At 35.0% G+C, this 13,379-nt stretch overlaps 1 protein-coding gene across 1 annotated transcript in view; it reads right to left on the reverse strand.

Moving 5' to 3' along the window:
* Positions 1-586: 586 nt before the first annotated feature.
* STK26 (serine/threonine kinase 26) overlaps positions 587-13,379 on the reverse strand; it is a 174,563-nt gene continuing 161,770 nt past the window's right edge. Inside the window, exons 5-13 of the mRNA XM_088834306.1 lie at positions 12,721-12,777; positions 7,964-8,072; positions 7,720-7,877; positions 6,678-6,863; positions 5,283-5,431; positions 4,117-4,210; positions 3,658-3,720; positions 3,439-3,575; positions 587-2,364 (exon numbers count right to left, since the gene is read on the reverse strand). Of these exons, the coding sequence (XP_088690432.1) occupies positions 2,340-2,364; positions 3,439-3,575; positions 3,658-3,720; positions 4,117-4,210; positions 5,283-5,431; positions 6,678-6,863; positions 7,720-7,877; positions 7,964-8,072; positions 12,721-12,777 (978 nt within the window). The 3' untranslated portion in view covers positions 587-2,339. The remainder of the gene's footprint in view (positions 2,365-3,438; positions 3,576-3,657; positions 3,721-4,116; positions 4,211-5,282; positions 5,432-6,677; positions 6,864-7,719; positions 7,878-7,963; positions 8,073-12,720; positions 12,778-13,379) is intronic.

Raw genomic sequence — 13,379 nt, forward strand, 5'->3', positions numbered from 1 at the left:
GCACTTTCCTTCCTGCTCCTGGAACCAAATCCAATAACTCACAAGTCTACAATAGCTATTTCATAATAAGAATATATGAAGCCCAATCACTTATGTATAAATCATATAGATACTCAAAACTACAGTAAGTTAATCTCTGACCTTTTCTATAGGAAAAACCCAAACTCCTTTATGATTATATGCTGTTTCTCATCTCAGTTTCCAGAAATCTTTGCAAAATTTGTTTCCCCCAGAGAAATACAGGATTCAAATCTGTATAAGATTTCCTAATAAAACTATATTAGGGTGACCATATAATTTACTGTCTAACCTAGTAAGGACATTTTTGAGTGAAAGAGGACTCTATTAATAATTTTGTCAGGACAGGAGGCAGAAATCATGACAGATATTCAAGCAGGACAGAAATCAGGTATTCAAATTATAGTCCATTGGAGCTATAATCAATGCATAATAAAATTGTGAAGAATATCTTCTAGTTTCCAATGGAAACTCTGATGTTAAAGTTCCAACAATAAATGAAAGGGGGAAAGGAGAAATAATTTGAAACAATTAAAATACCATACCCCTCAAGAAAACAAACATTAAGGACCATGAAATTTAAATATTTATTTTTAAATCCCCCCAAAACACTGAAGTATGCTTACCCAGAAACAGTTTACAGGACTAATAACTAAAATGAATAAGCAATACAATTTTCTATTCATAATGCAGCTGTGCTGAAAGTTTCAAATAATCAATTAAAAAATTTGTTGCTTTTACTTTATAAAAATATTCATTTAATACATGATATGAGTTGCAAAATTATTACCAGGCCTCTACAAATTATAAACTGTGATTGAGTTTCAGTTAGTTAGCAGGTGAAAATTTTCACTGAACTATTACTTCAAAATACAATGTGTTAAAAGTAATTATTACAGTATAGGCACCAATGAAAACATTTTCCTGGCATATGACACAACAACAACTTATTCAAGTGTCTGTATTATTATAAAAGAGGAGGAGGTAATGGCCACTTTGACTAAAAACTTATTCTTCACTTGAAGAACATCTTGTAATATTTGGCAATTATTCAGCTTTATTAAAATGACTTTTGTGCAAAACCCAATTGTGCAGATCCAAACAATAAAACATAAACTATCAAAACTAATTAATATCAATAATTCTATAACTACTGAAATACAGCCCCACTTCAGAACTTAGGCAGGCATAATATATATACTGGGCTTAAAAGAAAAGGGTATTACCCACGTAACAGTACCATAAATATAACTGATAATTAACTGTACAATCTAACTTACCTTTGTACGGACAGAAATCATCCGGTACTATGATTATTTTCAAATGAATTTGAAAATGCTTATTTAAATACCCTCTCAAAATGAACAAATGATGCTTACGTATTGGATAATTATGAAGAACAAAAATGTATAAATAGTTTATAGGACATTTTAAGACCATGACAAAAATATGCTGGTGTAAATTATATTCATACCTGTTGACAGGTATTTATAATCACATGATAATCAGCTTCTTTTAAGCTCCCCAAATCTGCTCATATAGTATGCGATTTGAGCTGATTTTTAAAATGAATCCTTATTCTTCCAGTATTACTGAAAATCCATCCTTGGCTAATTGGTATTGCTTTAACTTCCCAACCATGTTAAATAAAGATCAACCATCTCTTCTATAAGAGAAAGTAAATACTGCATACAAGAGGTACCTCTGTTGCTACATGTTGCCTCTAAACATTACAGACGTAGGGCTCTCAAATGTAATCATTACTGAGCTGCCTGGAATATCATACCTACTTCATAGAAACGTCAGTACTTTTCCAGGTTTCATTTCTAAGAGCTTATCAAAAACTTCTGTTTTAAGAATGTGTGACTTGTTTCTGCTTCCCCACCAATAGTCATTTTTAGAATATGCTGTGTTTAAAAAAAGCTTTTTGAAGCTTGATGATTATAAAAGTTGAATATTTACGATGACTTTGAACAACCTGTATGTTTCATGCGTGTACAGTTAACTAAAGATCAAAACATGGAAAGTATTCATCCTAGTAACTTAAGCAATAATGATACCTAAAAGCAAAACTGTCTCAACATTTACTAGAATACAGGTGAAACTATAGTATTAAAAGTTACTCCTTACAGAGTAATCTCTTTAAAATAGAAAATGACAAACACCATCACAAAATAGTCGAATAGCTTCTTCCAAATCTTCAATGTTGCAAAGATCCAAAAGGCACATGGAGCTCATGAGTTAAGCATTGGTAAGCTTGAAGTAGCTTTGGTGGGTTTCTCTGGGTCCATATGAAATAGAAGCCAATAACGAGAAGTTTCTTAAGGGGATTCATCTGTCGAACACCTATAAAATTAGGAAAAACTTAAATGATGTATAAGTGTGCGTGTGTCTATCTTATATCTGTATGAACTCTCCAGTGAAGGAAGTGATTCAGGAGACAAAACTGTATTGGGTTTCATCATACAGATGCTAAAATATAAGGAAGTTAAAAAAATCCCTTCTGTGTCTGATTTTACAACTTCCAATTGACTTGTTTGCAAATTGGAAAAGAGAAGGGAGGTTTTCATTAAAAACTAAGGGATTTTAATTAGCCTCCAATTAAAATAAATAAATTAAGAAAAACGAAGGGATTTTAAGAGGGGGTTTTAGCTGATGAATATAAATAGGCTTTATCAGCTAAAAAGATCTAGGAAAGTATGTTTTACAGCTATATAGTTTGTTCCAACTTGATCCCAGCGGCATCACAAATACAAAGAAATATAAAGATACAGAGAAGCCATATAATGGGATTAAGGCTAATATTAGTATTGCTTTATAACTTGCTTGAGCTAAGAAGTTGTGTTTGTATATGCATTTTAAAAGGGAACTTAACAATTAAATGTAAGAACTTTACCGAGTGTGAACAAAGTTAAAGCAACAGTTCAAGAGACAGTATAGAAACTGAAATCAACCATAAGAACTTTTCAGAATCTTCATTTTAGTTTCTCCACCTAAAATCCTTTCCTTAACTTTTCCTATGAGGGTTAAACTTAATGAACTATAGTACTGAAACTGTGAATAGCACTGTGATAAGAATAGCAGCAAGAATGAAAGCATTCCTAAATGGTATTTACAAGGGTTCAAATAAGAATATGCCCCCTGACCTTTTGTCTATACTCCTACTAATAAAAAAAAAAAAGGAGAAAAACAACCAGGCCATTTCATTCAGTGGAAAACTACCTTGTAATGTGTGCAGATAATTCCAAAAGCTAATATTTCAGATGGGCAGCAAACAAAACAGTTTTCAATTATATAACTATGAAGAATTGACTTTGTTAGGAATAACCAAAATAAGTAGGTAATCATATTATCACATCATAAATGAACATCAACAGAAAATGTCAAAATATTTTTTTAAAAATGACATTTCAAGCTTACTTTTGAAATTTTTCAATTAATTTCTTCACCATTTTATCTGTAATGCCAGGACAGGCAGCTTCGGCCACGGCAATACTTTTCTCCAGTTCTTCAATTGCCTGATTCCTGCTTGCATTATTCTCATCCTGCTGTTTAAGCTGAGAAAGATCAATAGCTATAACATTTAAAATTACTAAACTTCTTAAAATAGATAGCCAAAGCTGATGAGTCTGTACTTACTTCAGCAAACGCAGGTGTGATTATCATAGACAAACAGCTCAGGGTTTGTACAAGATCTTGCTCCTTTGAACAAATATTATAGATTATACACATGAAATTAAAATAATCACTCAAGTACATTCATTGGAGTCTTCCCCCAAAAAGACCCAATACAAGGCAAGTCTCCATACTTTCTTCTCCTCACTCATTCCCATCCATCGTCCAGAGGCCTCTAACTTCTAGGATTACAATTAATATGCACAATTCTATTTTAAAACATACCAATGGCCACTTAAATGACTTCTATGACCTTTTCTTAATTAGTTTGAAGTGAATGGCAAATGAAACATACTGTGGACCACAGTGAGGTAGACAAGCATTTAGGGGTATTAAATTCTAACAATTTCTGGCCATCACACTGTCTCATTTTATAGTTCAAAAAAGTCTACCAAAAGGAAGTGATCATCTCTGTATACATACTGCCCCATTCTGTAGTTTCTTAGGATCAGGCTTCTTTCGCACAGTGGTAAAGCTCCATTCAGGATGAGTATTATTTTCCCTGCTGGTGGACTCCCTAAAGAGATTGCCAAAGATATTTCTATAAGTTCCCAAATGACACAGCTTGGGGAAAATACCAAATCAGTGCAGACAGATTCTGAATGGATAATTGTCCCAATGTATAAAAAAATCATTTGATCTCAGTTTCAAATACACACTGCTTTCTGCCAAAGAGTAGCAATGGTACCCAGCTCTAAGTGTATATCAGAATCACATGTGAAGGTCTCTTACCATATATAAAGCCCTGGCCCAATCCCTTCCCACTGACTAGATCAAGATCTATAGTGTGACTTGTGGGGTTTTTTTTCCATCTTATTTTATATTGGAATAATTAATTTACATTTTTAAAGGCTCCATGAGTGACTAATGGGCAGCAAAGGCCAACAACCATTAGAACAGAGTAAAGACAACTACCCTGGTACTTTTTAGACTTTTTGGACAATTTCTCATAAATGCAGATATTATCTGAAGAGATTTGGTGTTGCCTTTGTGTCGATTCAACTAGTAGAGGAGTAAATTCTGGTGTAGCCTACAGACTCTGTAGTCTAAATTAAGTTAAGGAGTTAGAGGCTCAAATGTTAGTATAAATGCTGCAGTTTAAAAATAATGCAACTTTTTAGGGGGTACAAATCAGATATAAATGAATATTTCAATGTACCAGTCTGATCACAGTTTGGCACATGGCCAAGAGGTGAAAAATGTTAGTTCTCCAGAGGGGTTTTGCAGGCTGCCAGGAAAGTATGAGAAGACATTGCTCTTTATCACTTTGGGCAAGCTAATAAAACACCTTAAATGCAATCTTGTTCCAAAATTTTGTAATATACTCAAGTATCCACTAGGGGTTAGACTGAGACCATTTAAAACTAAAGAAATTCACTTCTAAGGAGAAAAAGAAAAACAAAACAAAACATGTTTCCAAATTCATTGTACTTCACAGACCACGATTTTAAAAGATTTTCACAATTTCTAAAGTCATACTTTAGAATAAGGTTTACATTTTATGCTAGACAAAGCATATCAGCTCACACTAAAAGATATGAAATATTGAAATGGGCTATCTACATAAAAAGTAAACAATTGGTACGTACGAATCAGACCCATCAGAATCAGATTCATCATCGCTGTGTCCTTCTGCCTTCCATCTCTTAAATCGATCTATCAGTTCAGTCAGATAAGAAGTCTTCTTTGAATTTTTAACAATGAATTTATGTTTCAGAAGTTCTTTAGCTGTAGGACGCTAAGGAACATAAAAGGAAGGATGCGCCAATATTTCTAGGCTTTTTATGATTGCAAAGAGTGATATGAAGTCATTATCAAGCTGAAAGGTATAAAAGTTTGTCTATAGATATGAGGATAACTAAAATGCCATAGGACAATAGCTAATTCTATTTCTGAAGTGGCTCAAGGCAACCAAATTAAATTCACTACTTTGGTATCAATTTGCTAAAATCCAGTGGACAAAAGGTGGCTTGCTGCTGCTGCTGAGTCACTTCAGTCGTGTTCGACTCTGTGTGACCCCATAGATGGAAGCCCACCAGGCTCCCCATCCCTGGGATTCTCCAGGCAAGAACACTGGAGTGGGTTGCCATTTCCTTCTCCAAAAGATGGCTTACGTACCAGCAAACAGGCAGACAGGGAGGGCTTTCTTCAAAAAAGAGAAACACATGACAGGACTTCGATAATTAAGTAAAAATTTTAAAACAAGATCGTGCTTTAAAATACTTTTATTATATTTACTGTAAATTGGAAAAAAAGGATGAAAACTAGCAAGGCTATAACTTTCTTATTATCTGCACATATCACATGACCCTCACATTAATCCCTTCTCCATCACACATTACTTCATATTGCATCTAAATAAAAATACCGTGTGCTGTGGGGGATATTTCCTCCCTAATATTTTGTTAATATCAGAATATTCATTAGCAACCTATGATAGTTACATCCAATTTAGATAGTTCTTGTATATTTTAGTTTTTCACAGTTATCAGGCAGCTTTATTTTAAAAACAAAAAAAACAACTGTAATCAAATTTGCCAACTAAATGAACAGAGCTCACTAGACTTCAGGAAAAGTATACAACTTCATGTTGGAATTTCTGAACATTAAATAAAAAATCGTGAAACACCAACAACTTTTCATGAAAAATGAAAACAGTCGAGTAAAAATCATTATGCATAGTTATATTTTCTTAATGACATCCTAGAAAATGAACTTTATTTCCCCTTGAAATAGGAAACGATCAACAGAATGAGGAAGATGCTAGGGAACATAGCAAAAAGAGAAGATGCAGGGGAAGGAGAGAAGGAACTACGGATCTTGTCAACAACTGAACAAAATTAGCAACACAGACGGGACAGTCAGGTTCCTGGATGGTCTCTAGACAGTTTCCACAGGCATTGTATTCCTTACTGTTGAACAAACCACATTGGCTTTATGTATATCTGATCACAGAAAACAATGGGCATAGCACATATACTCACAAATGATGGATCTTTGTTCAGGCAAGCATCAATAAACTCCTTAAAGGATTTAGTAAAGTCTCCGACAAGAGTTGGAGGATTGTTTTTTGGAATAAGAAACAGAACTCTCATTGGATGCATATCCGAGTTAGGTGGCTCTCCCTTGGCTAGTTCAATAGCAGTAATTCCCAGTGACCAAATGTCAGCCTAAGGTAAGGAGGAAAGAACAATTACCTTGAAATTCCATTCTAACATTCTGCCACAAAATAACTTGTGGAGTCTAATGGTCATACAATATTAAAATATCTCAAGAAATGTGGTGTTAATAAATTTTTGATAGAATTCATTTTTTTAGAAAAGTATCAAATTCTCTACTTTGTGCCAGGCACTGCATTCCAAGCACTGAGAATTCGGGTGGTGACTAAACCAGACAGAAATTCCTGCTCTCAAGAAGCTTATGCTCTAGTAAAAGAGAAAGATAAATGAATAAACAATAGGATGTCAGATGGTATTAAGTTCTGTGAAAAAAATGCAAAATCAGGATAATGGAATAATGAATGATAAGGTAAAAGGGCTGCAAATTTACATGGGATGGCTAGGAAAGACTATTCTGTGTCAGTAATGTTTAAGCAGAGACCTGATTGAGAGGAAAGTTACTCCAGTTAGACGGAGAGGCAAGTGCAAAGGTCCTGAGGCCAGAGGGGACTTGCTGTGTTCATGGACCAGTAAAGAGGCCACTGTGGCTGTAATGGGTAGAAAATGGAGGAGAGTGGTAGAAGATGAGGTGGAGGTAGACAAAGGCCAGACAGTAGAGAGCCATGTATGTGATAGTAAGGACTTTGGATTGTATTCCAAGTAGGATGGAAGGTCACTGAAGGGAAGAAGATCCAAATATTCAGTATTACCAGCATCTACGGAATTTATGATTTAGCAGAAAAATTTGACATGACTCTAGTTTTAGAACTATTCTAAGAGGAAGGAGAATTAGGGCAGTTTATTAAATAGGATAGGATGCTATGTAAAACAATATTAAAAACAAAATAGTTTATAGGTAACACTTCACTTTTGAGTCATAAGCTGACTGCTGGATAACTTCAGGAGCCATCCAAAATGGTGTTCCCACAAAGGTATTTCTTTTAATTTGTGTATCCGTCAGCTGGCCAGCCACTCCAAAGTCAGCAAGTTTCACATCTCCTTGCTCTGAGAGCAAGACATTGGCAGCTAGGAGGGAAAAGGAAACGAAAAAAAACCTCAGCTTCCTCAGAATGCATCTATTTTTCTCAGGTTCATATTAGACTTCTGTATACCTTTTATGTCTCGGTGAATTTTCTTTTCAGAATGCAGGTAATCCAGACCTTTCAAAATTTCCTTTAGCATGGTAGCAATCTGGAACTCATCAAATGGACCAGCTCGCAGCTTAGGGGGAAAAACACACACACACACACACACACATATACATGTAAAAGTTTGGAACAATAAAGTTCAAACTTAACATTATCTTTGAAATAAGGGAATTGCTTATAAATAATGAAGCAGTTCTGTTTATTAAGCCAATATTTAAACAAATGAGAAAATTCTTAAGGGTGAAGAGAGTTAAGTCAAAGGGCTAAAAGGGTTTTCAATGATTAGATTTAATCTTGAAAGATAATATAATTATATATTAGCTTCAAATCTTGAGGTTCTTAAATATTTACATTAAAGATCTAAGGAACATGCTTAAGTAATGACAGATAGGAAAAAAATATATCAACTACTTAAATTCTGGCATTTGGTGTTTAAAACATTAAATATTTACCCTGAACTGATTTTTAGATCAGATGGTCCATAAGATTTCTGCAGCAACCCAATTTGATCATATGGGTCAGCTGTAGCACAGTTCTTAACATTTACATATTTCAAAAACATTGTAAAGCATAGAGCCTTTTTGGAGACACAGATTTAAGTTTTAGCTAGGAATATAATAATTAAACTATTCAAACTTTAATTTTAAAAAGAAATTCAAATCACGGAGGGATCCAGTTTTTCAAATAAACGTAACACATTCCCCTTTCTTTCCCCATCCCTGTACTAAAGCCAGTGGTTTCAACTGCAATACAAGGAAAGCAATGATTAAGTTTCAGGAGAATTTGTAATGGAATATCTGAAAATCTTTCTTCAAAATAAATGGTTATTTTAAAATTCTGGTACCTCATAAAGCACAAACAGTGGACTGTATAATATTATTACAGGAAAGGGTGGGAATCTAAAGTCAGAGCTGAGGTAGAGTTCTGTTTGCTGGAAGGAGGGAAGAGGTGGTGAAAATCAAATATTGCCCACTCTGTCTCACACTGGGAGGGATTCACAGCTCTTTGGCATCTTCTGTATTTCATCTTTCATGAATGCCATATTTATTCTGAATAAAGGGCACTTTCATGTTGAAATTTAACAGCTTAAAATAGAACCCATACTTCAGTCTCACTATTTAATATTAACTATGCTCTGGATATATAGTATACTTCAGGGATGTTTGTAGTTCAGTAGGTGCCTTTCCTAGGTAACATTATCTATTTACTTTCAAATGTATCAACTTCACCCCAAAGTATCTATTTAAACACCAGTGATTAAAGTGAAAATGGCATATTATTTTATTGATTGCTGGTAATGAAATTCTGAGGTACTACCAAACAACTTAAAGATAAATGTCAAGTAATACTACTTAAGACTAGTACTTTAGTATCATTGATTATAAAATGTTGACAGGGCCAGAGGAGGTATATTCTCAGTCACTTAGAAAATTGGGCAAGGTCCATATAAAAGGTACTAGCTATCATTCTGAAGGATTTCTAAAAGTGGTCTGAATAATACAGAATTTTTAAAATATACTTAAGTAAAAACAAACAGAAAAGTGGTCCTACAGACACATTACCTTATCTGGTATACTTATGTCCAGTTTAAAATTCAATGCAATCTCAACTTAACTGGGTACTGGAGGAGGATGGGAAGGGCACTTCCGTGGCAGGGAAATGGGACTGGGGTGGTGGCAGAGTTGGGTTTTTCTTATTCATGTCAGACAGAAAACTATCCCAAACCTTGTGGTTAAATGTTTCCTTAGCCATGATAATGATCAGAAAAGGAGAAAAAAAGGAGCTGGAAAGAGAAGGAAAGTAAATAGATGGAATAGAGGTTGCTTTTTTAAAATTTCCAATGCAACCTTGGGAGAGATGATGCCAAGACCCTGGTCCACTGTCCTTGGAGCGCACAATGGAGCTTCTCGCCAAAGACTGAAGACTTTACCATGTCTCTAAGAGCTAACACGTCTACCCCAGGGCATGGTGCTGGCTTTGTATGATTTGCCTTTGTTGTCAACTGAGGATATTCAAAAGAGGGACATTTTCAGGCTTGGGGGTGTTCTCCTACACTCCTTTGACTTCCAGCCAGTCCCTAATGCAGCATGTTTTGCTATGCTTTCTCTTACAGTTAGCATATTGTTTCCAACTTTTTCCCCTGGTGCTCATGTTTTATTCTCTTAACCTTATTATATGTGCCTTTGTTGTAAGCCACTGCAATTTTTATTGGAAACAAGTGAGGTATAATCAATTCAATAAAATAATGTACAGTATGCTCAAAGTTTTCACACACAACTAATTTTTTGTAAGAATGGGAGGGAATCTTGAGGTATATAGTTGTTGTTTTCAGTTGCTAAGGTGTGTCTTATTCTTTGCAACCCCATGGACTGCAGCCCGCCAGACTCCTCTGTCCATGGGATTCTCCAGGCAAGAGTACTGGAGTAGGTTGCCATTTCCTTCCCCAGGGGATCTTCCCAACCCAGGGATTGAACCTGCATCTCTTGTATCTTCTACATTGGCAGGCTGGCTCTTTACCAGCTGAGCCTTTGGGGAAGGTCCATATACTATATAGTATTGAACTTAATTACTGGTCATAATCATATTACACTAGTCAGGCACCAGTTTAATGGGATGAACACTTTTTGCCCAGCATTCCTTTTAATTTCTCTTGTCCCTGGTAGCAGTGACATCCTCTAATCCCGATCCTTTCTTAGATTCCTCCAAATGATAACATTCTCCTAAATGAAGAATAGTACATTCTCATCATTTGCTCTCCCTACAAAGTCGAGTCAATGAGGTTTATAATTAAATCACAATAGTATTAAGTGTTAAAGCTAGAAAAAGAAAACTAGAGAGATTACTCATCTAATTTCTTATTTGAACATTTGAGGCACAGGTTAGATAGTCTGCCCAATATTAGCCAGCTAGTCAATGGCAGAACTGGGAATAGGATCTAGGTCTCTTGATTTTTAGCCACTACACAGCTAAGAACATTTTAAGTTCATTGAATTTATGCTAATTGTTATTTTTTGACTTAGGCAGAGCTCAGAATGAGATTAAGATCTCATAATCATTTCATTCAGAGGTTTCATAAAACTGTCCCAACTACTCTTACGGGATACAAATTGTATTAGTTAGGGCTGGGCCATTGTCCAATGCTTTCCGTTGCTATCAGAGATGCTGATGAAAGCAGTGCACTTGTCTTGCCAATGCCTACAAAACAGGGAAGTGACATGGTAAACATTTTTGGGGGCCAGTTAAGGTAACTGTGATAAATTTGGAAAGGATTCTAAAAAGTAGGAGGAGGCTCCTAGAGCAATTGTGAGGCTTCTTGTGGAGCTAATGAATAAACTATTGTTTAATCAAACTACATGACGAGACAAATAGAGCTGAGATCATTTAATGGCGAGAATGAGACCTGACTCCATATGCATGAAGGACTATTAGCAAAATACCAGTTATGTTCTCTCACTAGACAGGAGTGAGAAAGAAAAAAAAATGAAATAGAGCTTTAGGATGTAAGAATTAGATTAGACACAAGGAAGGATGGCCTAACTCAGCAACTGATTAAACTGAGATGAATTCCTAAAAAATGAAGCTCTTCATCAAGTTTAATTACCATTTCTTTTGAATGGTTTAAATATGGTTCTGTCTAAAGGAAAGAAAAATCTCTTATGGTCATTTCTGTTCATAGGATTATTTGAAACTTTGGAGGTATTGGCAGTCAATATTAAAGCCTTTAAAAAATATTTGATCACTTTCAGTCAGAAAAATTCATCTCTACTTTTAAAAAATAAGAATTAAAACATTACTCAATGATCTTAATCATCAAAACACTTTATTTTTAGAAAGAGCAGACTCCAATTTCAAATGCAGAGCATATTATATAAAAGTTGTATAATATTAAAGATGGAAGAGAACTTAATGAAACTTCGTCTTATAGGACGTCAAGCCCAAGGAATTTATGTGTCTGGCTCACAGTCACAGACTTAGTTATAAACAGAGGCAGACCTAGAAACTCAAACTCCCATAGGCCAGCCCAGCAGTCATTCTATTACACAAAGTTGTCTCTAGTCATTCATATTGCATTTTAAATACAATGTCATATTAATAAAAATTTTAAAGGGGGAGGGACAGCACTGATAGAATCACACCACTTGGGGGAAAACAACCAGTGTTTCTCAATAATATTTTGTGCACAAACACATCTTCACTGATTAGAACTTTTCCCTCACACTGCAGGATTTTAGCAACCTGCTAAAATGGCTGTGGCATTTCCAAGTCATTGTGACAAAAATGCCATCACATTTCAAGTCATCTATAGAGAGGCAGTGAGAACTCTGCAGACAGCTGAGTCTGTAGGGCTTCTTGGTCAAAACCCAAGAACCACATTTAGAAACAGTTATCTGGATGATATCTCTTCAAAAATCTAAGAACACTAAGTCTCCTCAGGGATAAGCATGTAAAAACATGAAACTGATGGCAGCTCACACACACTCATTCCTAATTTGGAGGGAATTTTATTTAGCTGTTTGCATTTCTTATATACTTTAAGAATGCCAGCAGTGTTCAGAACCTGCAACACAGCTGAATCTATGTTAAGAGTAGCAGTCCTGAAGACAGAGTGAACATATTAACTAAAGCAACCACTTAGCTTGCCCCAAAGCCAATGCTCACTCCAATTAAAAGAAAAAAGTGAAAGTACGGATGTGTGTGTGTAATTGTTTAAAAATACTTACAAGATCCAGCGCTGAACCGCCACCCAGGTATTCCATTATTATCCATAATTTTGAACCCTGTGAAAACCATGAAATAGCTTAATAATTATAAACCTGAGCCAAATAACATACTAGCATAAATGTTCAATCTGACATCCTAATGTACTGGTTCTAAAATATAGGTTTAAAATTAGTTGTTTGGAACTCATTATATTTTTCCATAGAATATTACAAATGAGAGTCAAGTCCTTAGTCTTGACTCTCCCTGAAACCTACTGAATGTATGATATAGCTAAATATTATAAATGACACATTATTGTTGCTTATTGTTGAACTATTAGCAACTTTAATAAAACTTAGAAAAAAGCCATAGCTTTATTATTTTGAATGATGATTCTGAAAGGAAATGAATGAGGAGGTAAATGGAGACTTGTAGAAATTCTGAATGGGGCTTCTGAGTGCTTCCCATGTGATTTGAGAGTTTGAGGACACTGGGTACTGCACCTTAGTTTTTGTTTTAATCTACTTTACAACTTTCATCAGCCATGATTAATGGGCATTTTTTCGTACAAATGTAGAAACTAGTAAGAACATTGTAGCCCCCTCTTCCCCAAGGTAAATGGATAACAGAAAGGGAATGTGTAGCTTGAACAGCATGATGATTAATCCAGGTAGAATTA

This window comes from Moschus berezovskii, chromosome X (genome assembly GCF_049115385.1).
Source record: "Moschus berezovskii isolate FMDL1 chromosome X, NW_MosBer_1.0, whole genome shotgun sequence".
Lineage (NCBI taxonomy): Eukaryota > Metazoa > Chordata > Mammalia > Artiodactyla > Moschidae > Moschus > Moschus berezovskii.